The 26,986-nt window shown below is 48.2% G+C and overlaps 1 protein-coding gene across 4 annotated transcripts; it reads left to right on the forward strand.

The window, feature by feature from the left end:
* The first annotated feature begins 7 nt into the window (after nt 1-7).
* Nucleotides 8-22,356, forward strand: Slc9a5 (solute carrier family 9 member A5). Of its 4 annotated transcripts, none has more exons than XM_046434877.2 (16): nt 8-1,383; nt 4,852-5,154; nt 6,757-6,920; nt 7,111-7,189; nt 7,448-7,625; nt 8,165-8,385; nt 8,609-8,811; nt 9,037-9,126; nt 9,222-9,292; nt 10,010-10,139; nt 10,602-10,690; nt 10,852-10,978; nt 16,035-16,205; nt 16,694-16,763; nt 17,398-17,532; nt 20,943-22,356. In XM_046434877.2, exons 1-16 carry the CDS (start codon nt 1,191-1,193, stop codon nt 21,413-21,415), a joined length of 2,697 nt encoding a protein of 898 aa, XP_046290833.1. In that variant the 5' UTR covers nt 8-1,190; the 3' UTR covers nt 21,416-22,356. The 4 variants fall into 4 exon arrangements, with proteins under 4 accessions (XP_046290833.1, XP_046290834.1, XP_058431868.1 ...); XM_046434878.2 differs by having other exon boundaries at nt 16,697-16,763; XM_058575885.1 differs by having other exon boundaries at nt 20,947-21,310.
* Nucleotides 22,357-26,986: the final 4,630 nt, after the last annotated feature.

Raw genomic sequence — 26,986 nt, forward strand, 5'->3', positions numbered from 1 at the left:
TAGGTGAGGCTGCTCTTCTTTGCGGGATGCTAGGGCAGGTGGGGCAAAAGTTCCTTCACATAGTGGCCGACCAGGTCTCCCTAAGTTTAGGGATGAGATGGCCCTGATTCCTTCAGTTTGAGTGTTACTATTTCCGTCACTTGGCGAAAAAGCAGTTGAGAAGGGTTTCTTTCAGTTTGGAGCAAGAAGTAAAAATAGATTTCGGCTGTTTGAAGGAAGAAGTGGAATCTGTTCCCTTTAGTTGTGGGAAGAAGAAGGACGAGTGCCCTTTCTCTAAAAAAGAATGGGATGAGTCAGTTTGAGGAGGCAGGTAGCACATCTTCCTCTCAGTTTGGAGGGAGAACTGGGATGGGTGTCCCTCAGCTTGAAAAGTGGAGTCAACTTTCCTCTGTAGCGAGATGAGCTGAATTACCTAAAGTTGGGTAGATCCCTCTGAGTTTAAAGGGAATACCATAGGTTCCTTTGGTTTCATGGAAAAGGTGAGTGGAGTTCCCTCTAGTTCAGGGAAAAGGGACGGTCGATATCTCTCATCTGGGAGATGAGATGTGAGAAACAGCTTCCTTCTCAGCCTGGAGTGAGTTGGGCCTAGTCCGGGGCTTAGGGTGACTGGGGACGTTGGGGACTGCGTAGTCCATCACGGCTTTGTGGAAGCGCCCTGTGCGCGTGCGCAGCTCTGGTCCGGGCGGGGGCCTTAAGTGGGTCTCAGGTTTGGGGGAGCAGCGCGCAAGGCACCAGCGTACTGCCCCCGCGGTCTGCACAGGGCGGCGGCTTAGTGCGCGGTCTGGGCACTTGGGGCTGGCTGCTTGCGGCCGGGCGGCAGTCGCCACGGGACCCTCCGCCCCTCCCGCAACAGGCTGTCTCTGGAGGACGGTGGTTGCTCACCACTCCAAATCCGGGTGATGGGAGGTTTTCGGGGGCGGACTCGAAGGAGTAGATTTGGGGACTGAGGGAAGGGCTGCTTTGGGTAATTTCCGGAGCTGGGATTAGTCTAGAGGGGATGGAGGAGAGGATTCCGACTATGGTCGTCCGGGGCAGGGTCTCCGAGTCCAGATCTGGCCCGAGGTATCGGAACCGGGATTGGGGGGAGCAGGCCCCACGTGCTTGTGACGCGGGGGCGCCCGGTAGGCGGCGGCGGCGACGCTGGGCCGGCGGCCGTTTGGTGCCGGGAGGGCGGCGAGGTAGGCTGCAGGATGCTGCGCGCTGCACTGGCCCTGCTCGGGCTGCCCCTGGCGGGGGCAGGGGCGGCCGAAGAGCCCACCCAGGAGCCGGGGTCGCGGGGCGAACCTCCCCCAGGCTTGGCGCTCTTCCGCTGGCAGTGGCACGAGGTGGAGGCGCCTTACCTGGTGGCCCTGTGGATTCTGGTGGCCAGCTTGGCCAAAATCGGTGAGTGTGTGTGTGTGAGTGCGTGCGCCAGGCCAGCGGTTGGCAGCAGATCCGCCCCCAACCCCCGGGTCCCTGGATCCCCTCAGCTTCTTCCACATTGTCCTGACTTAGGTTCGGTTTCCAAAAAATCCCGGTTCGCACCCAGTCCCTGCGCCTTCTCCTGTGGGTCTCTCTCCTCTCCGTTCTCCGTGGAAGCGCCAAGCATTTTCCCTTCCTGAAGGACTGCCCGTGCTCTCTCCAGCTCCATCTTTGGGTTCTTTTACCCTCTTTGCTCTCCTCTTCCCCTTGCAATGAGTCCCCCTCAGTCCAGCCTCTCCCCACCAATGCCCAGCTTCCCAGAAATCTCCTTCAGCCTTGAAGTGAGGATGTGTGGGGACGTTCAGGGGATGGTATTCTCCGAGGAACACAGACATCCTGGTCCTAAGGAAGCCGACTTCCCTGGAGACGACGCCAAGTATCCATTCTCTTGGGGATGCTAAACCACCACTTTTCCTCTAGCTCACCTCTGCACCCCACATAAAAATAACACATTCTTGCTCCTAGGTATCCTCTGTCCCACGCACTCCCATTCAAATTCACATTCCTCCCACTTCGGGGTATAAGAAACTTCCATTTATTGGGGCTTTGCTGTGTGCTGCCTACCCTAGTTGCTTTTATACTTCAACCTCCTTCAGTCCTCAAAACAGTGAAGGGTGTTTCAGACTATTTTCCTTGAATAGAGCTGCTTTTCCTTGCCTCTGCCCCTTCCTTCCTCCTCCCTTTTGTGCAGCTAGTGGTCCCTCCTCCCCCCAGAGACCCTCCTCCTTCTCCCTGTTGTGCAGGCTCTTCTGTGGGGGTGACTAATTATAGCTGAGCGTTGCTACTCACTCCCCATCTATGCTGGCACAGCCTGTACTCCGGCTTACCAATGCAGCCTTCATGTAGGAATCTCACAGCCTCGTATTTGCCCCAGGGACATTGCTTATCCCCCAGGGACATTGCTTGGTCGTGGTGGTGGTGGTGGTGCAGGCCTAGACAGAAAGGGAACTCTGTACTTTGCTTTGGCAGCTGGGGATTAATAATGGAAAGTGGTACTCAAAATGCCTTCAGCGAGCCTGATTCTGCCAGAGAACTGGCTTTGTGATGGGTCTTGGGTTGCAGTGCTGGGTCTGGTGCATGCTGAGGAGATGAGAATGAAGTAAGGTTTCTGAAGTAGAGGAAAGAGGTACTCAAGGCAGGGATGAATGTGGGGAGTTCTATTGACTAAGCTCACACTAGAGATCCAGCAGCAGTGAGAGCAAGCTAGGTGCAGCTCAGATTTGGAGCGAAGAATTGTGTTTACTGAGAAGTCTGTGAGTTATGGGAGAGTTCCTGTCTTAAAGTTTATAGCAACAACTGTGGTTTCCACCGTTTGGGGGAAAAAGAGAAAAAACAATTCTCATAGAAGAGGAGAAATATAGAATGTTCAGGAATACCTCCCAGTTTCATTGCTAGGTCCCCATCACACACATCTTTTATTCAACACATATTTATGTAAAGCCCACTGTGTTCCAGGCATTATCTTAGGCCCTTTGAGTACAGCTTCCAAAGGGCATTGTCTTGGCATAGGGTTTCACACCTGTGTCAGGAAGAGTACAGGGAGGCCTCCTCTGCCAGCACCCTCAGGATTGTGTGGGGAAAAATGTGTTCACTTATAGTCTGAGGGCCCAAGGGAGATCCATATTCTAGGGGACAAAAGTATAAGTCTCAGTAGTGCTAGAAACCCTTTTCTTACTTTCCTCTCTTTTCCTAGAAACAGATCTCTTTATTATTTCCTCCGAGTCATATTAACATTTGTTGAACCTACTATGGTCTAGGCCTCACACTAGGCACATTTGCACACTTTATATAATTTTATCCTCATACTTTGTGATTGGTATTTTTCCCATGTTACAAGAGAAGAAATTGAAGTTCAGGTAGATTTAATAATAATCACAGTGATAAATCCAGAAAAAGACATGGAGATCTGGCTGCTAAACCTAAAACTTTTTATTTTTTTGTCAGGGTGGGGGGTACCAGGGATTGAACCCCAGGAGTGCTTAACCATTGAGCCACATCCACAGCCCTTTTTATTTTGAGACAGGGTTTCACTAGGTTTCTTAGGGCCTCATTAAGTTGCTTGAGGCTGGCTTTGAACCTGCAATCTTCCTGCCTTAGCCCCCTGAGCTGCTGGGATTACAGACATGTGCCACCACGCCCAGCTAAAACCCAAAACTTTTAAAGTACTGAGTCCTTGCTGAGCCCAGACAATGAAAAATATGTTGGGCTAGAAGGTCTACAAAGCTCCTAGGAGGTGTAGTATGCATTATAGTTGGGGAACCCTAACTATAATATGATAACATAATAACATTTATCATAATAATATGTAACATTTATTGAGCTCTTACTATAAGCAGTGTGCTAAGGGCTCTTAAGTGGATTATTTATTTTATCCCCACAACAATCCTATGAGACTATTATTGTTTTGTTTTTTGTGGTACTGGGGGTGTAACTCAGAGACACTCTACCATAGAGCTGCATCCCCATTTTTTAAACTTTATTTAATTATTTATTGGTACCTGGGATAAAACTCAGGCACATGACCACTGAACCACATCCTCAGTCCTATTTTGTATTTTATTTAGAGACAGGGTCTCACTGAGTTGTTAAGTGCTTTACTTTTTGCTGAGGCTGGCTTTGAATTCGCGATCCTCAATCCTCCTGTCTCAGCCTCTCCAGCCACTGGGATTACAGGTGTGCGCCACCACGCCCAGCTTATTTATTTTATATATTTTTTTAGTTGTATATGGACACAATACCTTTATTTTATTTATTTTTATGTGGTGCTGAGGGTTGAACCCAGTGCCTCACATGTGCTAGGCAAGCAGCATTCTACCACTGAGCCACAACCCCAGCCCTTATTTATTTTGAGACAGGGTTTTACTAAGGCTGTCCTTAAACTTCAAATCCTCCTGCCTCAGTCTCCTGACTATCTGGGATTATAGACATGTTACTGTACCTAGCTGATTGCTATTGTTTTTACTTCCTCCTTGCTGATGAGAAAACTGAGGGTCAGAGAGGTGAAGTTATTTCCCTAGATCAGAGAACTAGTAAATGGGGGACTTAGACCTTGAACCCAAGCAGCCCGGGAAGCCCGGATTTCTACAGCTGTGTTATGCATAAAAAGGATTTGCTTAGGTTCAAATAATAGCTGTGGAAAGGAGGTCAGAGAAAGATGAGGTCCCCTGAAGATGAGAGAGGAGGGAGCATTTCCAGGAATGGAAAAAGCAAGCAAAAGCCTTGCTGCAGTGAAGGGTTTGTAGCCCTGGAGGTTAGAGATTCTAGAAATTTTGCATTTTGATTTTCTTCCCTTGGTCCCAGGGTCAGGGCTTCTAAGACTGGGAGGTTATAGGCTGGTGTGTGGAAGGTGTTCCATAAGCTCATACCTGCTACCCTCTTCTTGCATTGTAGTGTTTCACCTGTCTCGGAAGGTAACATCTCTGGTCCCTGAGAGCTGCCTGCTGATTTTGCTGGGCCTGGTACTAGGGGGCATTGTCTTGGCTGTGGCCAAGAAAGCTGAGTACCAGTTGGAGCCGGGTACCTTCTTCCTCTTCCTGCTGCCTCCTATTGTGCTGGACTCAGGCTATTTCATGCCTAGTCGGCTGTTCTTTGACAACTTGGGTGCCATCCTCACCTATGCTGTGGTGGGCACACTCTGGAATGCCTTCACAACAGGCGCTGCTCTCTGGGGCCTGCAGCAGGCTGGACTTGTGGGTGAGTGATCCTGAAGACCTGGGCTGACAGGCAGAGGTTTTTGTCAGACCCATCACCTCTCTTCTTTCTCCTCCAGTTCTGAAGGTCCCATGCTGGCAAGAGCCATGCTATAAAAGATCCATCTCAGGCCCCTCCCACCTGAAGTATAAGGCAACTCTCCAGATGGGCTTCAACCCTCATTTACTTCCCTTCTAGTCAAGTCTGCACTTCTGCTGCATGACAACTGAGTGGGGACCTGGCTCCCAGTGTGTGCGCTGCTGAGCTGGAGGAGCCTGCATTACCACTCTGTTTTCTCCTGCCCTGTGTTACCACACTGCCACTTGCCAGCCCTACTTTCTTGAGACACAACTCACCATTTCTGTCCTGGCTCTACTCAGGCCATGTCAGTGTGGTTTCCTGTTTTTATTATTTTTACTAAATATATATATATATACATAAAATGCTAAGCACTATGCTGGGCATTCTCTCCTTACTTATCCTATTGACTCTTCATAACAAACCTGTTGGGGTATAATTTGTCCCATTTAATGGATGAGAAAGTAGAGTCCCTAAAATTCATTTGCTATCAGATCCAAGATTACCAGAAGTCCAAGATTAGCCTCCATTTTATTGAGGTGTTTTTCCTTTAGCCCCTCCCCTGTTCCCCTCTTTATTTCCTTATCAAAGAAATCCATTCAATCCTGATGTTGATAATTCAGACTTCTTCCAAAGTAAAAGGAGATGTTTATAGTTCCCAGCTGGGGACTTCAACCTGGTTTTCCTAATAAGATAATGAGCTATTTGGGACAGGAAGGGAAGAGTGGACATTAGATCCTAGTCTTAGTAGTAATTTTAATAATAGTAATAGCTATTGGATGCTTACTATGTATCAGGCTCTGGCTAAATAAAGGACTTTTGTTTTAAACTTTAAAAAATTATAAATAATTGAGTACATTATAATTATGTATATTTGTGGGATTCATTATTACATACATACACAATAAATAAAGAACTTTTTAGGTGCATATTGTTATTTCCAATTTGTCCATGGGAAAAGTGAGGCTCACAGAGATTATTTGACATGTTCAAATACCACCTGTAGGACTTTTTTTGCTGTCTTCTTGCTGAGAACCGTGAGTGTCACATCTCTTTGGCTGAGAACTGCAGGAGTGGGAGAAAGCTCTCTCCTGTTATCCTCCCTAATAAAGCCAGTCGACAGCAATTCCCACCTGCTGGGAGCTACTATTATGATTGCTACAGTTTTCATTACCAGTACCATCTTAGTTTTTCAGTTTACATAGAGCTTTTTTAGCAATATCCTGAGTTGGTTTTTGCAGCCATTTTGTGAGATGGGCAGATGAGGAAGCATGGTTAACAGAAGTCATGTTACAGTGACATCACCCATATCACACAGCTGATGAGTGGCAAAGCCAGGCTTTGGGAATAGGCAGCTTGCCTCAAGTCTCCTGACCTGCAGGCCAATGCCCTCCTCACCTTCCCAAGTACTTTTTGGGCTTCCTATTTTATCAGTGAGGGTAGCATCTGGTCTGTTCCAGTGAGTGCCACATGAGTTGGGGACATCTTCACCAATTACTGGTCTGTCTTCTGTCTCTCCCTTGCTAGCCCCCAGAGTGCAGGCTGGCCTGCTGGACTTCCTGCTGTTCGGGAGCCTCATCTCAGCAGTGGACCCTGTGGCTGTACTGGCTGTCTTTGAGGAGGTGCACGTCAATGAGACTCTCTTTATCATCGTTTTTGGGGAGTCCCTGCTCAATGATGCAGTCACTGTGGTGAGTGCTCAGCAGGCTGACATCCCTTGACCTCAGGCTACCACATTCTGACTAGTTGGGCATCTGAGCAGGCTCAGACCCTTTCTTCTGGTCCCCTGGGGAAGAAATAGGTTTCAGCTTTTCCCCTCTCCCAGTGGCCTTGGTTGCTATCTCCCCCTCACTTGCTCCTGAATTTCCTCTTTTCACTTAGGTGCTGTACAAGGTCTGCAACTCCTTTGTGGAGATGGGCTCTGCCAACGTGCAGGCCACTGACTACCTGAAGGGAGTCGGTCAGTATTTCCCCCTTTTTGTCTCCCCCAGGTTGCTGAGTCCCACCCTCCTGGCAACATGACAGCAGAGGCTATTCGGGTTGCCTCATTTCTTACTCTCCTCTATGGAGAAATGGGGTCTGGGCAAAGCTTGCCCTGGGATCCTGAGCCTTGGGGAGTGTGGTGGGTATCTTCCGCCACTTCCTACCAGGCAGCACTCTTGTCAGCCTTGGGAGGGTCTGGACCAGGGGTCATGCTGATAACCCACTCCTCCCCCAGCCTCCCTGTTTGTGGTCAGTCTGGGCGGGGCAGCCGTGGGCTTAGTCTTTGCCTTCCTCCTGGCCCTGACCACACGCTTCACCAAGCGGGTCCGCATCATCGAGCCGCTGCTGGTCTTCCTCCTCGCCTATGCAGCCTACCTCACTGCTGAAATGGCCTCACTCTCTGCCATTCTTGCGTGAGTTCTGGGAGCCTTGCAGGCCGGCAGCTGGGAGGGGGCACTGGAGATGGTTGCCTCTCACATGGACAGAAGTGGGACCCTGAGGAGTTTGTAGGTTTTCTTGAGCCCTTGTGTACTGGTTCCTCAGTCTCCCTTGGAGAGACAATAAACCTCAGGTAATCTTCCAAAACTGGGCACCCAGAACTGGGTACTCCAGGGCCCAGTCTTCCTCTGACTTAAAAACCTGGGACCACTGGCTGTGGTAACTAAGTGCTTCAAAAGATGCCTCAGAGTCTGCTAGTTGGAGCATGTTTCTCGTCATTTTCCCTCCTGGAGGCACTGAGTGGAAGCCTAGAGATCTGGATTCCCAGGGCCACTCCCCTGACTTGCAGTGTCCATGCATTCCTAGTTTTTGTCCTTGCCTTCCTAGTTTTTGCCTCTGAGAGTCTGACACCCTGTGTTGGGCAATGCCCACTCTTGCAGCATGCTCAAACCCTGGAGGCTGAGCCCCCTGGAACACCTTCTCACTTAATTCTGTCTCTCCATTCTTCTCCCAGGGTGACCATGTGTGGCCTGGGCTGTAAGAAGTATGTGGAGGCCAACATCTCCCATAAATCACGCACAGCTGTCAAATATACAATGAAGACTCTAGCTAGTTGTGCTGAGACTGTCATCTTCATGCTGCTTGGCATCTCGGCTGTGGACTCTTCTAAGTGGGCCTGGGACTCTGGGCTGGTGCTGGGCACCCTCTTCTTCATCCTGTTCTTCCGAGCCCTCGGTATTGCTGGCACCCTCTGTTTCCCCACTCTCCTCCTTGTCTCCCCTCCCCCTGCAGGCTCATTCCCCAATCTGAGTCCACATCCTTGTCAATTCCTATGCCTCCCCCTAGTGCTCAATTCTCCCAGTCCTTACCAGACCTTAGCTCAGACACTTGGTGCCACCCACTCCCAGTGTTTTCCACTCCCAACACCTTGCTCCTGCTGACCTTCCTCCTGCTGTAGGCGTAGTCCTGCAGACGTGGATGCTGAATCAGTTCCGGTTGGTCCCTTTGGACAAGATTGACCAGGTGGTGATGTCCTATGGGGGCCTGCGGGGGGCTGTGGCCTTTGCTCTCGTCATCCTGCTGGATAAGACCAAGGTCCCTGCCAAGGACTACTTTGTGGCCACCACTATTGTGGTGGTCTTCTTCACAGTCATTGTGCAGGTGGGAGTGCCCATGAGGCTGGTGGGGAAAGGGTCCAGTAGGCCCTGGGGAAAGACTTGCAACCTATGGAACAGGCATTCCTCCTCCTGTTGGGAGAAGCAGGAACTTAACTTCCAAGACCTTGAGTGCACTGGGGTAGGGGGACAGAGCTGAGGCCTAATGATGGGAGAGACAAAGACAGCAGGGAACTGATTAGGGAAGGGCTCACCTCCTGCCTGTCCATAGGGCTTGACCATCAAACCACTGGTCAAGTGGCTGAAGGTGAAGAGGAGTGAACATCACAAACCCACCTTGAACCAGGAGCTGCATGAGCACGTGGGTACCAGAACCCCAACCCTCCACCTGTCCCTTTCTCCCTTCTCCTATTTTGGCAGAGTCCTGATCCAGTCCCCCTACCCACCCCCTTCTAGACTTTTGACCACATTCTGGCTGCAGTGGAGGACGTTGTGGGGCACCATGGCTACCACTACTGGAGGGACAGGTGAGGGAGCTGCCCCGAGGCTCCTTCAACAGCAGCAGCCGCACCAGACAGGGCAGCATGGGGGATGTGCCACCCTTCTAAGAAGGGACACAACCAGGTTCAGGCTGGGTGACCTCTGTCTGGAGCCTTAGAGAAGCATTACTGTGCTCAGGATAAGACAAGGCTCCCTAGTGTGGCCTGCCTGGCCCTGCATGATCTGGCATTTTACCAGATTCCAGCCCCATCATGCTCTGCTATGTCTTGGATGGTCTTCCTGCTAATTAGTTGGACCCCATTAGAGCCTTAGGATCCACCAAGATCCCTGGGCCTGGCCACTGGGACCATTGCACATGTTCTCTCTACTAGAACATTCCCTTGTCTCATCTTACTGTAACTTTTGTTCATCCTTCAGATCTCACCACAAGCATAAATTCCTTAGGGAGGGCTTCCCTGGCCTCCCTGAGAAGGACAAATCCCTATCATATTCTACAATTATCCTTGTTAGTTCTTGTCATGGTTGCAATTTTACAGTTATTTGCAATAACTTTAATTAATGTCAGAGTTTCCCCCAACACTGTAAATTTTACAGAGCAGGAACTAGCCTTGAGATTCTCCCGGCTGAGACCCATTCCAAGAAAGCCAGGCCAGTGCTGGTGGTGTCCCTGTCCTATCTGAGGAAGGGCCAGCCAGCCAGGCCTTGGGGATGGTACTCAGGGCTGGGCCTGGCATCCTCTATAGGTGGGAGCAGTTTGACAAGAAGTACCTGAGTCAGCTGCTGATGCGGCGGTCAGCCTACCGCATCCGGGACCAGATCTGGGATGTATACTACAGACTCAATATCCGGGATGCCATCAGCTTCGTGGACCAGGTAGGGCATATGGCCGAGAAAGCAGGATAGAAAGGAGCAACAGGCAGGCAGGCAGCCTTATTAGGAGAGAGTTGGGAGTTCCCAGCTGTACTCATGGTCTGATGAAGTAGCAGAATTAAGCTTGACCTAGTGCTGACATTCAGAATCTGGCAAGCAGTATAGAAAGGTGGGAAATATCTGGACCCTTGAGTCAACAGATGTAGTTCAACTATTATCACAGGTGTGTGATTTTTGGAAGCCACTTATATGTCTGAGCCTGTTTCCTCAGTCATAAGAAAGCAGAAATAAGAACAAGAGTACCTATGTCAGGTTTTATGGATTCAATATATAAAGTGTTACTACAGTATCTAGCACATCAAAACAGCAAAAGAAGTATTAACTATTGTTCTCTTTATTATTCTCTTGATGCTGTGGGCCACCTTCCATCTGATTGCTGTCTGACTTTGGTCTTGACCCCTACAGGGAGGCCATGTCTTGTCCTCCACAGGCCTCACTCTGCCCTCTATGCCCAGTCGCAATTCTGTGGCAGAGACCTCTGTCACCAACCTGCTGTGAGTCCATTGAAGCCTCTTCCCCTTCCCCAAGCTCCTCTCCACTGGGCCCTCTCTCCAAATCCCTTCTGGGGAAGATTTTTCAGCACCTTTATTTCTATTCTTCCCCTGGCCTGTGCCTCCTGCCCCCTCCCTAGCACACATGTTCCTGCCTCCTGCAGGAGGGAGAGTGGCAGTGGAGCGTGTCTGGATCTGCAGGTGATTGACACAGTACGCAGCGGCCGGGACCGTGAGGATGCTGTGATGCATCATCTGCTCTGTGGAGGCCTCTACAAGCCACGCCGCAGGGTGAGAGCAGGCAGGACATAAGAGGTCCAAGGGTTATGGGGGCTGATCTGGGGAGGTATGATCGAAGCTCAAGAGGCAATTGGTGCCAGATTGTGGTAAGCTGTAAATGCTCAGTTGGAGAGTGCTGCCAACAGGGTTTCATCCTGTTGGCAATAAAAAACCTTGACTTGTTGTTGTTTTGGAGAAAGGACTGACCTTCTCTGGTAGCACAGAGGGCGCAAATTGAGAGCAGGAGAACCAGTAGGGATGTTGGAGGGAAATACTTCAGATTCAAGCTAGGTGGTGGGAGGAAGAGGACCACAAGGACCTGGGGATTGGCCATGAGAGGAGAGGAGGAAATGGCTAAGGGGCCTTGAGGGTCACTAGAGAATAAAAGTCACAGGAGCAGGGATGCTGAGGAAGCTTTTGGGATCGGCATGGGGGAGGCAGACATGTTTTAGGAAATAGTGAGTTAGTTCAACACAGACCAGTAGGAAATCTGTTGCAACCCCACAAGGGGGCAGCAAGCCATATTTTAAACCTAAAATGAGAAGCTAGCTGCTACTATCCCTGGCAGTTGTGCTTTTTTGGGGGGTGGGGTGGGGTGGGAGTGGTACTGGGAGTTGAACTCAGGGGCACGCGACCACTGAGCCACATCTCCAGCCCTATTTTATATTTTATTTAGAGACAGGGTCTCACTGAGTTGCTTAGCAACCTCACTGTTGCTGAGGCTGGCTTTGAACTTATGATCCTGCTGCCTCAGCCTCCCGAGCCTCTGGGATTATAGGCATGCGCCACCGTGCCTGACCCCTGGAAGTTTTAACAGGCAAGGTTTTTTAGATCATTGAGACAGAATTGACTTTCTTTTAACTTGCACCACATCCTGATTTGACTAAGTATCTGCAGAATAAGCTTCAAAGGTCTCAAGACAGCTCTCTCCATATAGGCTCTCCTGCCCTCAAGCCATCATCTCCTACATCTGGTGTGTCTGCTCCGGTAATGAGAAAGGGAGCTCAGAATGGAAGGTGCTACTCTGTGATTGGCTATGGCAATGCTGAGGGCTTTCTCACCTTTCTAGTTTTGAAACTTGCCATGGTCTTTCTACAGTCCATGATCCTGCAGGCTTTGGTTCACGAGCTGGGGGGCCCTATGTTGTCCTCACAATCTGCCAGACTCCAGGCCCCTGTCTCTTCCTTAGTTAATGGCTGGCAAACACTGTCTCATCTAACCAGTGGGGTTTATATTCTTCTTTTTTTGCAGAGGGTACTCAGGATTGAGCCAAGGGACATTTTAGCACTAAGGTTCATCTCCAGTCCTTTTTATATTTTATTTCGAGACAGGGTTTTGCTATTCTAAGAGTTTCACTAAGTCACTGTTGCTGGCCTTGAACTTGCAATCTTCTTACCTCAGCCTCCCTAATAGCTGGAATTATAGGGTGTGCCACTGCACCCAACAAGTTTATATTCTTTTAACTATTTTTTTTTGTGCAAAATTTTAGCAGAAATAAGAATTCTCATTTATCCATTACCCAGCTCTAATAATTACAGATACATAATACATTTTGTTACATTCTGTAGCCCCATACACCCTGCCCACACTTTTTTCTTTTATTAGTGCATAATAGTTGGGATAATTTTGACAAGATCATACATACATGGAATTTTTTTTTTTCATTCATGGAATTTAATTTACTCCATTCAGTCCTCCATGTTTCCCCATTGTTCCTCCCTCCCCCTAGTCACATGCCTCTTTTCTACTGGTCTTCCTTTCACTCATTTTTTTTTTGATTGATGCTTTATAGATATGGTATAGATAAGGTAGAATTGACTGTGGTATATTTTTAAACATGCATATAGTTTAATTTTGTTAAAATCATTTTGCTTTTCCTCCTTTTTCCATCCTTTCTCCCTCTCTTTTGATCTCCTTTTTCTACTCCACTGATCTTCCCTGTATCTTTATGATATTGGATCCCCATTCCTTTTCCCCCTTATTTTGCTCTAGCTTCTGCATATAAGAGAAAAATTCGACCCTTGATTTTCTAAATCTGGCTTATTTCATGTAGTATGAGAGTCTCCATTTTATTCACTTACTGCCAAATGCCATAATTTCATTCTTTTTTATAGCTAAGTAAACTCCATTGTGTATATATACCACATTTCCTTAATACACTCGTCTATTAATGGGCATCTGGACTGACTGGTTCCATAACTTGACTATTGTGGATTGTATTGATATAAATATTGATGTGACTTTTATCACTGTAGTATGCTGATTTCTTTTAGACAAATACCAAGGAGTGGGATAGCTGGAGCATGTGGTGGTTCCATCATAGTTTTGGGGGGGAATTGCCATACTGCTTTCCTTCCATACTAATTTCTTGCCCACACTTTTATCTTTGGGGATGTTGGTTTACTGGGCATTGAACCCAGGGGCGCTTCACCACTGAGCCACATCCCCAGCCCTTTCAAAAACGTTTTCTTATTTTGAGACAGGGTCTCATCAAATTGCTGAGGCTGGCCTTAAACTTGTGCTACTCCTACCTCAGCCTCTTGAGTCACTGGGATTATAGGCATATGCCAGTGTACCCAGCAATATTTTTATCTTAAAACTTATCATATCACATAATCTCTAAATATTTCAGTTTGTATCTCTAGTTGGCAAGAAATATTAAAAAAAATAAATCATAGTACTATTATCACAAAAATGACAATAATTCCTTCTCATATCAAACATTCAGTGTTTAATAGATAATCTTTTTCCAGATTGTTTTTTCAAATCAGAGTCCAAATAAAGTCCACATTTTGTACTGGGGAAATATGTCTCTTCATTAAAAACAACAACAACTATAATAGTTCCTTGTCCCTCTTTTTTCTCCCATGGTATTTATTTACTGAAGAAACTGGATACTTTATCTTACAGAATTTTCTAGATTTTGTTGATTGAATTCCAGTGGTGATAGTTAACATGTTCCTTCATCCCCTTGGTCATTAAATCTTGAGCCCTGATGAGATTCAAAGACATTCAGTTGGTATGCTATATACTTCTTATTGTATTATATCAGGAATATACAATTTATACATAACTTTGTGTGTGTATGTGTGTATGTGTATGTGTGTGTGTGTGTGTGTGTGTGTCTAGACTGACCAATGGGTTCAGTCTAATTAGTTCTCATGTAGTCAACTTTAAAAAGAAGGAATAAATGTGTGCTTATCCTGTTAAATGTCATCTTATTTAATTTAGCCCATCATTCCATCATTTGGATCCCATGTCTCCTCAGATTCATATCATCTGAAAATTTGCTAAGCCTGTTAATTTGTATTCATCCAAGTCAACATAAAAATGTTGAACAGGATAGAGCTGAGACAGAGTCCTGTGGCATGCTACTAAAGACTTTCCTCCAGACTGACATGGATCAAGCATTTTTTGGGTATGGTTACTCAACCAGTTCGGAATCTACTTAGTTGTAACACAACACAACCTATAATTCCTCATGTTCTTTCTAGAAATATCATTAGAGAGAAACAGAAGCATCTAATATGCAGCTAGAAAGATAACATTATCATTGAAGAGAGAGATAAGGACTGGAGAGAAAGATTTGGTAGCAATCTATATCAGAAGTTTCTTTGGTTATATCAGAATCCTCTGAGAAGCTTGCTCAACTATTCCTGGCTTCATTTCCTGGAGATTCTGATTCTGTAGTATTGAGTGGGATTAAGAGTCTGTGTCCTTAACAAGTGATTCAAATGCAGCTGGTCTTAAGGCTGGTGTTCGGGAACTACAGACATATCAATGGGATAGTCAAAGCCGGGAGAACAGATAAGTTCTCTGGGGAGAGAGTTTGGAGTCAAGAGAAGAGGACCAAGGATGCACTTGAAAGAAAGGAATAGGGAGCCAATGAGGGAGAAGGAACCCTTGGAGAAGCAGTAGCAGATATGTCTCAGGCCTGGGGGCAATGAGGCCTGGCTGGTGTCTAGGCAGAATGAGGGAAAGTGTCAGAATCAAACTATAAGAGTTTGGCAATAAAATGGAGGCAGTAGCACCAATGGAAAGGCTTTATTCAAGGAGGCAGGCTCAGGAGCTTTCCCAAAAGCAGAGAGGAAGTGACCAGTGACAAGGGAAGAAGCAAAAATGCAGGAGTGGAGAAACTGTAGTGATTACTGATGGAGGCAAGAAGGAGTGAAATGAGCAAAGCCAAGGCCAGGGCTGGGGAGTGACAGACCCCTTCATCTCCAGGAGAGAGGCATCTCTGTGTGCATAGGTCAAAGAGGGCAGATGAGAGACTTAAAGGAAGCTCTTAGAACAGGTTCAGGGAATCGGAAAATAAGAGTGATGGGAAAGGGACCAGACTTGGGGTTTGAGGCAAGATGAGTGATTTGGAACACTTTGCAGTACTTTGGGGGAATTACCTACCATGAGATAATGGAAATGTGGCTAAGTTCCTGAAGATAGAGACAGAGACAGGCTGGGTGAGTGCACAGTAGGCTTGATCTTTTTTGAGTTTTAAAAAGATAAGATGAAGGGGATGGCTCTGAAGTAGGTAGATAGGTACTGGGATTGAAAGGGTCTAGGGATCAGGGGAGATAGTTATGAAGGCCTCAAGTGCAGTCTGGGTCTAATGATGGTTGTTGTGGAAATAGCTGGAAAGTTCAGCTGGAGAAAGGATCCTGGGTACTTAGAAGGGGCCAGGATGGCCACAGGGATATGAACCACATGCCAATAAATGGAGATGCAAAGAAGGAAATGGCCCCCATAGACTTATAGTAGTCCCAGGGAATAAGACATGATAACTTGCCTTCAGTCACTTCAAGTCAAAAAGAACTGGGAAAAGGAACAGCAAAGGATGGGGAAAAACAGATTTGGAGGAATCAATTCTAGGGTGAAGGGAAGTTTTTCTACAGTGAACTAGAATACAGTTTCTGGATGGGTTCCTATGATACCGTTTTGTTTTAATCCATGGCTAGTTCTGGAAAAGTTGGGCTGGCAGAACCTGCGGTGAACATGTTGGGGCTGTGGCCTGGGGTTCCTGTGGTAAGCCAAAGCATCCAGCCTCATGGCAGGGTGGGGCTGTCATTGCCAGTACAAAGCCAGCTGCAGCCGCCACTTCATCTCTGAGGATGCGCAGGAACGGCAAGACAAGGAGATCTTCCAGCAGAACATGAAGCGGCGTCTGGAGTCCTTTAAGTCCACCAAGCACAACATCTGCTTCACCAAGAACAAGCCACGAACCCGCAAAGCCGGCCGCAAGAAGGCATGTCCTTTCTCTGAGAGTCCTCTTTGGATCTGGGCGCACAGTTTTGAGTCCTTATGTGTTACAATCTAGCATTAGGGAACCCCTAGTTGAATCATCATCAGGGATTTGGTAACTAGCAGTTTGAGTTCCCTTTTAGATCCTCCTGGGCCTCCAGAAGAGTAAGGGGAGGTGTTCAGGGGGAAAGCAGGCTCTTGGTTATGTAGTCACTTGCTACTAGAGAGATATAATAACAGGGGAGGAGCAACTCCAGGAGCCACTCAAGTCAGCCCAAGCAGATGCACCCAGATTCCCTGCTGGGGTACAGGTGACTCAAATTCCACATGCCTCTGGCTGGCTGAAGAATGGTTAGATGGTAGAACCACTGACATACAAAATTTCCTCCCCTGCTGGGTTAGGAAGACTTGTCCTCTGTTGACCCTACCAGAAGGCAGGGTTGGGGTGCAGAGCCAGGGCCAGAAGCTCAGGGTTTCTCTCTTGGTCCTCAGAAGGATGGTGTGGCTAATGCTGAGGCTACAAATGGGAAACCTCCTCGAGACCTGGGCTTTCAGGATACAGGCAAGCAGGGAGCAGGGGTGGCTGGGCTTAAGGATGGAAGGGAGTTGGGGAAGGGCAGGACCCATCTGCCAGAGTCCTGGAGGACCTTCTCTGGGTGCATTTAGCATATTAACTGGGTTTCACCCATCAGGGACTAGAGGGGCACTCTTGCTTTCAATGTTGAAAATATTCAAAGCAGTAATATAATGTGTGACAGGAGGTACCTGATTGCTAACTGGTTTACAGGCCCTGAGGACTTGGAAACGGTCATAGAGAAGGGAAACTTGCCTGGGCCTTGAAGGATGGGTAAACCCTGGGGCTTAGTGTCCCATGTGCAAAACTATTTCCCTGTGAACATAGTGTTAATGGACCTTCCAGCCCTCCCAGTGCTCATGTTGATGGTGAGGTCTGGGGCTGACAAGAGGATAGAGGAGCTAGAAGGTGTGATCATTACAGCCTCCTCCAAGGGCTTAGCTCCTTTGGTTACCTCCTCAGGCTCTGCAGTCTCCCTTCCCTTCCTCTCAAGCCCTCTTCCTACTAGAGACAGAGGAAAAAGGCACCTCTGTCAATATGGGCTGTGCTTGGGGGAACAGGAGCTGGCTTGGGGTTGCTGGGCTACTCCCCCCACCCCAACTCAGCTCTTGTGCCTATCCAGCTGCTGTGATACTAACTGTGGAGTCTGAGGAGGAAGATGAGAGCGACAGTTCAGAGACAGAGAAGGAGGACGACGAGGGGATCATCTTTGTGGCTCGGGCCACCAGTGAGGTTCTCCAAGAGGGCAAGTTCTCAGGTAATGGCTTCCTCACTGCCTCCCTCCCCTTTGGAGCAAGGATTTTCTTCTCTGCTCCTATGGCCTCTGCTCCAGATAACTTTCTTTTCCTATTCACCATTTTAATCACTAACCAGCTTTTACTGAGCATCTCCTTTCTAACAGAAAGCTGACATACATGATCTGGTTCAACCCTCACAACAACCAAGATGGAGAAACTAAGCTCGTAGATCCTAAAGGACTTGTCAGTTGTCCAGTGTCACATGGCAGAACCAGAATTAGAACCTGATCTGTGTGACTACAAAGCCTAATGCCTCTCACTGCTATTTCTCCATGAGGAGCATGAGATGACAGCAAACCTAAAAGCAGGCTCTTCTGTATCCAGGCTTATCATACCTGCCCTCATGTAGAGCCCCAAGTGAGGGTGGTACCTGACCTGGGGTAGGAATCTGAATTAATAAAAATGGAATTATAGATAAGATGATACATGCATGTTTTCTGCATGTGGAAACCAAATTCAATCATAATACTAGGTATCACTGGTGGTTGGCTCAAGAATTCTCAGGTGACTTTTTAGACAGATTTATTGCAGAAAATTTCAAAATACATAATGATAGAACAGGAAAATAAACTCTTATTTATTCTTTACCCAGCTTCAATGATGACCTATTCATACCACTCTTATTTCACCTTTACCCTCACCTATGACCCTTGCTCTTATGAAAAAAATCTCAAGTATCATACCACTTTATCAATAAATATTAAGCATAATAAGAGGGATTATTTTTAAAAACTATAACCACACTGCCATTACTGTATGTAAAAATCTTTGTCATCAAAGATTCTAGTCCATGTTTAGATTTTCCTAGTGGTCTTAATATTTTTTATAACAGCTTTGTGCAAATAGAAATCCAGGTAAGACCCACACATTACATTTGGTAGATAAGTCTCTTTTATCTTTTAATAGTGGTTCTCAAGGGATGGGATGTGAAGAGATTTGGCATCCCTGAGGATAACCAAGTTTTGGAGACATGTTTGATGTCACATCTTGGGATAGTACCCTTGCACTGAGTGGGTACAGAAAGCCAGGAATGCTGCTAAACATCTTACAAAGCACAGGACAGCCCTATGACAAAGTGGCTACCTCAAAATGTCAACCCTCACAACAACCAAGATGGTTGTCAAGTTTGGAAAACTCTGAGTGAGCCTTGCTACTTTTTTCCCCTTGCAACATATCTATTGAAGAAACCAGGTTATTTGCCCTGTAGCCCTTCCCTGTCTGGATTTTGCTGATTGCATCTCCAAGTGTCATTTAATATATTTTCTGTCTATTATATTTCTTTTAAATCTAGATCATCTCCTTCTTTCCTTCCTTCCTTTCTTTCTTGGCAGTAGTGGAGATTGAACCCAAGGCTTTATACATGCTAGGAAAGCACTACCACTGAGCTATAGCCCTAGCCCTAGCCCTTAAAAGATTTTTTTTTAATTTTTAATTTTTTTTTTTAACTTTTGGAGACAGTATCTCACTGAATTGCCCAGGCTGGCCTTGAATTTGCAGTTTTCTTGCAGCAGCCTCCCACATAGCTGGGATTATAGGCATATGCCACTGTACCTGGCTCTGTTCTCTTTTCATTAGGCTAACTTTGATCCCTGGATTCAGATATTGTTCATTTTCAAGTTACTCATTCACCTTTTTTTTTTTTTTTTTTTTTTTTTGGTACCAGGGATTAAACCCAAGGGTACTTTATCACTGAGCTCCATCCCTAGCCCTTTTTATTTTGAGACAGGGTCTCACTAAATTGCTGAAGGTCACAGTAAGTTGCAGAGACTGACTTCACACTTGCCATCCTCCTGCCTTATCTGGGATTACCAGAGTGTGCCACCATGCCCAGTTTATTCATTTGCCTTTCATTAATTGGTCTTGGCAGCTATTCATCACTACCAGATACAACAATTCATTAAGGGTCATATAATGGTGATACTCTGTATCTTTTTAAGTATGGGGGACTGAAGCTGGGGATACTCTATATGGAGCTATATCCACAACCCTTTGTATTCTTTTGAGACAGGGTCTCACTAAATTGCTGAAGCTGGCCTTAAACTTGTGATCCTCCTGCCTCAGCTTCCCAAGTAGTGAGGATTAAAGACATGGACCACCATAATTAGCTCCTATTTTTCATCTTCATTTGTTAGCAGGAATTCTGTAAAAACTTTCCCTAATCAATTATTTGGTTACTTTGAGGAACAAACAGAAAATAATGGATAAGTGCTTGATCTTTCCTTTTATGTCAGTCTTCAGACCAAGAAGTTAGTTCCCTAGCATCCTCTAAAGGTGAACATTGATGGTTTTTGTTGTTGAGTGATGGGAGATGAGACTTTTTGTTACTAAATTTTAATATTCTAGGTCTTTCAAGAGATAATTTCACTTCTAATTATAGCATCAATATTTTATTTTACTTTCTTAGTACCAGGGATTGAACTAAGGACACTAGACCACTAAGCCACATCCCCAGCCCTGTTTTGTATTTTATTTAGGAACAGAGTCTCACTGAGTTTCTTAACACCTTGAAGCTGGATTTGAACTTGTGATCCTCCTGCCTCAGCCTCCCTAGCTGCTGGGATTACAGGCATGTGTGCTACCATGCCTGGCAATCATCAATATATTTTATAACATAATCAAGAAGGTTTTGGGGGCCCTGGAAGTACAGCTCCATGTAAAGCACTTACCTACTATGTGTGAGGGCCCTGGATTTGATCTACAGCATGAGGGAAAAAAGGAAAGTTTATTAAACTCTTTGGGACTTTATCAATGAATAGTTACGTGCAACACATTGTACTTGACATTGGAGAGCTCAGCTTTCCTGTTTAGAACCTCACAATTCCTGTAATTCAGCAGCCTGCACTTCTAGGATTCTCAGCTCCCATTCCCTATCTTGCCATCCCAGCAACTTCAGCCCGCTGTTAGGTTTGTATGAGCTCATGCTCTGGTCTTAAATAAAGGGCTGTGGTGGGTGCTCAGGCAGTGTGCCAAGCAACAAAGCCTCTGGCCTAGAGCCTCAGGGTCTTCCTCTCCCTGGCTTCCTGTCTCTCTCTTGCTGGCTGGTTGGTATGGAGCTTGGCAGAGTGCAGTTCCTGAGACTGGTGCTGCAGGTTTGGTTAAGGTGATAGGAGATGAGACTTTTTTCCTACCTGGCTCCTGCTTCTTCTGCTGCAGCTACTTCCATTTGTTCAGTAGGTATCTCTTGAGCAACTGCTTTTTGCCCAGCCCTGTGGTAGGTGCTGGAAACACAATGGAGAGCAAGACATTCACTGAATAATTGTACAAAGGGTGTAATATGGCAACTGTGGAATGAATTTACTTATAAGAACGTGCTTATACTTGAGGATTTCACTACATTGGTAATGAGCTCACATGTACTCTCTGTTCCTAGGAAGCCTTGAGATATGCCCTAGCCCACGCATCATTCCTCCCTCTCCAACCTGTGCAGAGAAGGAACTACCCTGGAAGAGTGGGCAAGGGGACCTGGCAGTGTATGTGTCTTCAGAGACCACCAAGATTGTTCCTGTGGACATGCAGACAGGCTGGAACCAGAGCATGTCATCCCTGGAGAGCCTGGCATCCCCTCCTTGTACCCAGGCCCCCACTCTAACCCGCCTGCCCCCACACCCACTGGGTACTGAAGAGTCCCAGGCGCCTCTTGAGCTGTCCTCTGATCCCCGTCCTAGCTTTGCCTTTCCCCCAAGCCTGGCCAAGGCTGGCCGATCTCGAAGTGAGAGCAGTGCTGATATCTCCCAGCAGCAGGAGCTGCAGCCCCTCATGGGCCATAAAGGCCACACCCATCTTAGCCCTGGCACTGCTAATTCCCATTGGTGCATTCAATTCAACAGAGGAGGGCGGCTGTAGCCCAGCGTCTGGGGAAGAATAGGTGACAGAACCCTTGTGGGAAGTATTCCCTGAGCAATGGGCAGAGGAGCTCACTCAGCCTGACATGGGGCCAGAAGAGTCTGGACTGAAGCAGAACTAGGTTTCCTTGGGGATGGTCAAAAGGGTCTCCTGGGCTGGTCCTCACAGAGACTCTTCTCATCCCTGCTCCTAACCCCTTCCATTTCCATTTCAGTAATGGCTCAGGACCCAGTCCAAAGTTCTAGGGGCTGGGCCCAGAGATTTGGGTAGCTGATGTCCCTTCCCTAGGGAGTCTTCCTAGGCTCACTGTAGACAGCTAGCTGTTCCTGCCCCTAAAATAAGGACATCATTCCTTCCCTGCCCTTTACCCTGTCCCTAGTACTAGGTCACGGACAGTGCCCTAACAGTGAGGCTCAGCAAGAGGCTGGTCCTCAGAGGCACTGGAGTGGGAGAGGGAGTGGGCCTCACCCTTGGTCTCTGGTGCCCTATTGGGTCAGTTGGTTTTTTTGTTTTGTTAGGGTAGTGGACATCTTTGTCTCTAATCCTTGCTTTAGCTCTTTCCCTTTGCTGCCAGGTATTGGGGTAATGGTTCTTCCTTTTCCAGGACCAGGGCCCTGGGCCAGGCTTCAGTTAAAACTGCTTCTTAGCCAGAGTCCCACTGGGGATCTGATACTATGGGCCCAAATCTGGGACTCTCTGATGCTTGAATCTGGGTTTTCTGAGGAGGGGACACAGTAGCCTCTGGGCTCCCATGTCACCATCTCAACATTCCTCAGAGAAGGAACCAGGTATCCCAGGGCTACTGCTCCATTGCTCCAGGGGCTGAGATGCCTAGCTGCAGTGATAGCAGGGGCTGAGTGACAAATGGCTTTCCTGAGGTTAGCCCCTGCCTTGTGTTTTGTACCTTAGACCCAAGATATATTAAAAATCTCTCAGATGGATGGTGTCTTCTCTCCATGTGTCTGGGGATTCTAGGGGTAGGGACAGTGGGGGTTTGCCTGTCCAGGGATTCTGGGGTAGAGAATGGAGGGGGATCCTAGGTAGGACTCTTAGTTCTGCTGGTCTTCCCCATACCTCTCTCATACTTTTCTAACATTGTCTGCTTCTAGCAGGGGGCTGGAGTGGCATTCTAGGGGAACACTGTATGTGCTTGGGGTTGCAGAACTGGGAATCTACAAAATAGGAAAGACTAGCAGGAAGAGACACCCCAGAGGTCAGGGGCCAAGTGTCCCAAAATGCAGCAGCCACACCTGGGGACAACAGAAGCATTTCTGGAAAACCTAGAGGCAGATGTGGGACAAATGAACAGAAGTGTCCTTTTATACATGGCAAGTGAGAAGGCAATCTCAAGATGGTTACTGTGCATGTTTATGATACAAATCAGATTAGCGTGCGTCCAGAAAACCCTAGATAACAACACTCCCTAATCTAATTCCCACTGTGTCAGAAGGATTTTTTTAAGTATCTTTATTGAGATTAAATGCACATGCCATAAAAATTCACCTATATAAAATGTACAGTTCAGAGTTTTTAATATATTCATAGAACTGTGCAACCCTCACCACAATGTAAGTATAGAACACTTTCATCATCCCCCAAAGAAGCCCTGAACCCATGTATTATTCCTCACACCCCAACCTCTATAGCCCTAGGTAATTACTAGCCCAGGACTAGCTGCAGGACTCAGTGTACCAAAAAGGTTAAAAAATCAGTAAACTAACATTTACTTTTTCTGCACTGTGCATGGGGAAAACATGAGGAGAAGGAAGGGCAACTTTGCTTTGCCTTCAAGTTGTTTACTACTAACAATGACAAGGCCTTGTAGTTAACTAATAGTTAACAATCAGTCCCAGCTGTTTCTCACCAGCTATGTCATCTTGGGCATGTTACAAAATCTCTCTAAGCCTCAGTTTCCTCATCTCTAAAATGGAATAAAATCATACTTCAGAAGGTTGCTGCCAGGACTAAATGATAAAATAGGGAAGAATCTGTTCCAGGCCTGGCCCATGGTAAGGGATCATAAGCATTTGTCATCATCCATCTTATACTGCAAGGCAAAGGTATGTGGAAAGTGCTATGGGTCCTTGAGCAGATATGTACAGGCTTCTTAGAGGAGACGGAGTATATGTGTATGTTTGGGGCTGGTACCAGGTGGGAGTTGTGTGGAAGCCAAGATGGAGGGTGGATTAGTAGAAAGAAAGGCCAGAGATGGAAGACCTTTTGTGAGACTGCTCCAGAAGTCCAAGGGATGTAAAGAGGCTGGTACTGGTAGCTGTTCCCAGACTATAATGTCAGGATCACTGGGAAGCAGGTTCCTGGGCCTACCCCAAAGTTCTGATTCAGCTGGTCTATGAAGGTCCAGAAAACAGGTAAGCAAATTTTGGGGGTTGGGGAGGTGGGCAAATGTCTGCTACGTAGGAAAGGGAGCAAGTCACAAGCTCATTCATTGGGTGCCAAGCCTGACTGGGCTGGCACCAGCTAGGTAGGACTTCTGGGAGAAGGTGCTTTACTTAGGCCTTGAAGGAGGAAGCATTTTGATCAGGGGAGATGGGAGAGGGCCTTGTAAGTAAAGGAGACAGTATGAGACAACATTTGTAATCAGATGTTTCCCAGGCCAATCTGGGTGCTGGGAAGAAAGGCTATGATGCCTCTGGATGGCCTTGAATTCCACACCGAATGGAGTTTGGAGTTTATTTACGCCAAAGGTTAGGGATGTCTAGAAGGTTTGGGGTATTAGCTGCCATTACTATTTGGGGCAGTGCTGAAGAAGGGTATGCAAGGTGGAGCAAGGGAAATGACTATGAGTCTCTTATTATTAAGCCCACTGAGGCCCAGAGCTCACATTTTATTTCTGACTGACCCATGTTGGCAAGGAATGGAAAAGCTGAGGGAGGGTTGCGGAAGGGGCAAGGAGGGAAGCCCATCCACATTTTATGATCTCAGTGGAAAAGGCTGGTGTGACTAGATTCTTCTGCCAGTGGAGCCACAGAGATGGGCTCCATGAGTCACTGCTCAGTCCTGCAAGCTCAGCCCACAGAGCCTGCTGTGGTCAGCCGCCCCAGGCTGGCTCCAGGCCCAGCCCCTCAATGTTCCCCACTAGGCCTCAGTCTGTCCCTGTTTCTCTACCATCTCTGTACCTTTGCTATCCAGGGTTGTGCATCCTGCAGCTCTCTGCTTCTTCTCTGTTTCCCTTTCAGACTGAGCCTCTGAATCTCCATCTGTGATTGGTTTCCATGCAACTCACAGATAGGAGCCTCAGGAGGGCAGGGGCAATGTGACCAGTCTCAGATACCCCTAGACATTTGTTCTGTGCCAGGCCCAGTGCTGGATAATGAAAATACAGAAGAGGACAACATACAGACTGCTTACAATGCACATTCTATGTGGAATGGGGAAACCAGGGGCTAGCCCTGCCTCTTTCTCAGCATGTCTTTATCCCCCTTACTGATTGCTATGCCCAGAGTGCCAGGGTCAGCTAGGGCCTGTGGCTTGGGCCTCTTCTTTGCCTCTGGCACTGGGAAGGTATGTGTGCCTGCCAGCAGGTCATCCCAGTTATTAGGGATCCTGAGGTGCTATTGGGTGGGAGTGGGCAGTAGAGGGAGAAAGGGGGAGCAGGAGGCAGTGACTCAGTGGGAGCGGCCTTGGAACAGAGCTAGGGAGGGAGCCAAAGTTGGACCCAATGTTCACTGAAGCTAGAGGAGGGAGGGAAAAGAGATCTGACTGGGGACTGTGGATAGAGCAGAACAACTCCAAGGCCAGCCCTGCTCCTTGCTTGGTATCTGCCTGGGAGTCTGAACTCTGGGTGCTGAATGGGTGTGGGGAGGATTCTGTGTTTCCCACTGTGCCTGCTGCTGATGTCCAGGTTCATGAAGGAGGCATCTGCCTTAGGGCCAGGGAAGGCATTATGTTCACTGCCCTCTCCTCTCAGGGATCAAGGGCCTGGGTATGCTAACAGGGCCTGGTCATGCTGTGGGGTTTGCTGCCTTTTCTGGCCACACAGTTGCCCTCCCAACAATCTTCACACAAATTTTGAGGAAACTGTCAGGCCAGGCTCACAAGCCCCAAAGGGACCCAAGCCTCAGAGCTGGGAAATCTCAAGTGTCTTTCATCAGTTCAGTATTCCCTAAGGGTGTAATGAGGGGGTGGAGCAGGGCACAAATGTAGCCCCAGAAAGCAGTATTTGACTTATTGGGTCCTTCCTAGTCCTTCTGGAAATCCCAGGACAAAAGAGTAACTTTCTTGTTTCACAGGTCAGGCACAAAGAGAAGAGAGTCCCTGGAGCTCCTCCCAAAGGTGAGTGGAGAAGCCAGGTCCGGGCTAGGTCCAGGTCCAGGACCCAAACATCAGCACCAGCCTCCTTAGCTGGACTTTTATGGGAAAGGGTTAAAAAGAGGTGCCAAGGAAGCAAGAGGGTGGAGGGTCTGTGGGCCTGATGCATTCTGGCAGGCCTGGGTCAGCTCCCACTCCAGAGGCTGCTCTGTCTCCTCCACCTTGCAGCCCAGACAGAGGGGTATTCCATCCTGTTGCAGGATACCACAACCTCTTTATCTCAATGACAAATTTTTTGTTGTTGTTTTTACGGTACTGAGGATGAAACTCAGGGCCTCCCACATGCCACGCAAGCCCTCCATCACAGAACTACACCGGCAGCCCACACACACTCTCTCTCGGTGTGTGGACCTGGGCACTTGAAGGCAGAAGGGGTCTTAGGTGGAGGGGCCCCACACTCCCAGCCTCCTCGAAGATATCTCTACTGGCTTCCAGTAGCTGCTGTGGGGTTAGGGAGTCTCTTCCTAGGAGCCTCTCGGAAACCCGAATTCACATTTGTCTTCTTTGGACCAGATTTGCTAGGGGAGCTGGGAAGGTCTTCTAGGACCCTGCTGGCTTGCAAGGCGGCGTCCCCTCCGCTACACCCAAGGACTTCCCCCAGGCGCGAGCTGGGGCAGCCGACCCGCAAGCCCCCTCCCCAGCCCCCAGCGGGGCGCCGCTCACTCACGCTTCCGGCGCGTCGGCAGGCAGCTCGGTGGGCTCGGTGGAACGGCCGTTGGACGCCGCCTCGACTCGCGCACTGAGACGCCGGGGGCGGGGCACTCAAGTCCGGGAGCGCCGTCAGACCCGTGGGTAAGGGGCGCTGTGCGGGCCCACGCCTCCGCGCTTTCCCGCCGCCCGGCGGTTTGCCGTCGGGACCTGCAGGGTGGGCTGTGGCTTCGTCCTCCGGCCCCCAGGGGGCGGCGCGGCGCTGCGTCTCCAGTGGCCCTACTTTCCATCCCCGCCGCCAGGAGGCGGCGCCATTGCACGCCGGGCGGCCAGGCTGTTCCCGCCGTCGAGGCTCAGGGGTGTTCGAAGGCTCGGCTGCGCGGCTCCCGGGCTTCGCGGTTCCCAGCGGCGCTCCCAGGAACGTGAGTGTAGGTGGCGGACGACGGAGTCGCGCGCCAGTCTCCCGAGTTGGGCTGGTGGGGAGCATAAGCACGAGGCAGCCTCACGGGTAGTCCTGCAAAGCCTGGTGTGAGGCGAAGTCCGAGGGTGGAGTTGGGTGGGACCTACCAGGCAAAGGCTCATGGGAGCACGACT

This window comes from Marmota monax, unplaced genomic scaffold (assembly GCF_021218885.2).
Source record: "Marmota monax isolate L192 unplaced genomic scaffold, Marmota_monax_Labrador192_F-V1.1 WCK01_AAM20220418_F8-fsc00024, whole genome shotgun sequence".
NCBI lineage: Eukaryota > Metazoa > Chordata > Mammalia > Rodentia > Sciuridae > Marmota > Marmota monax.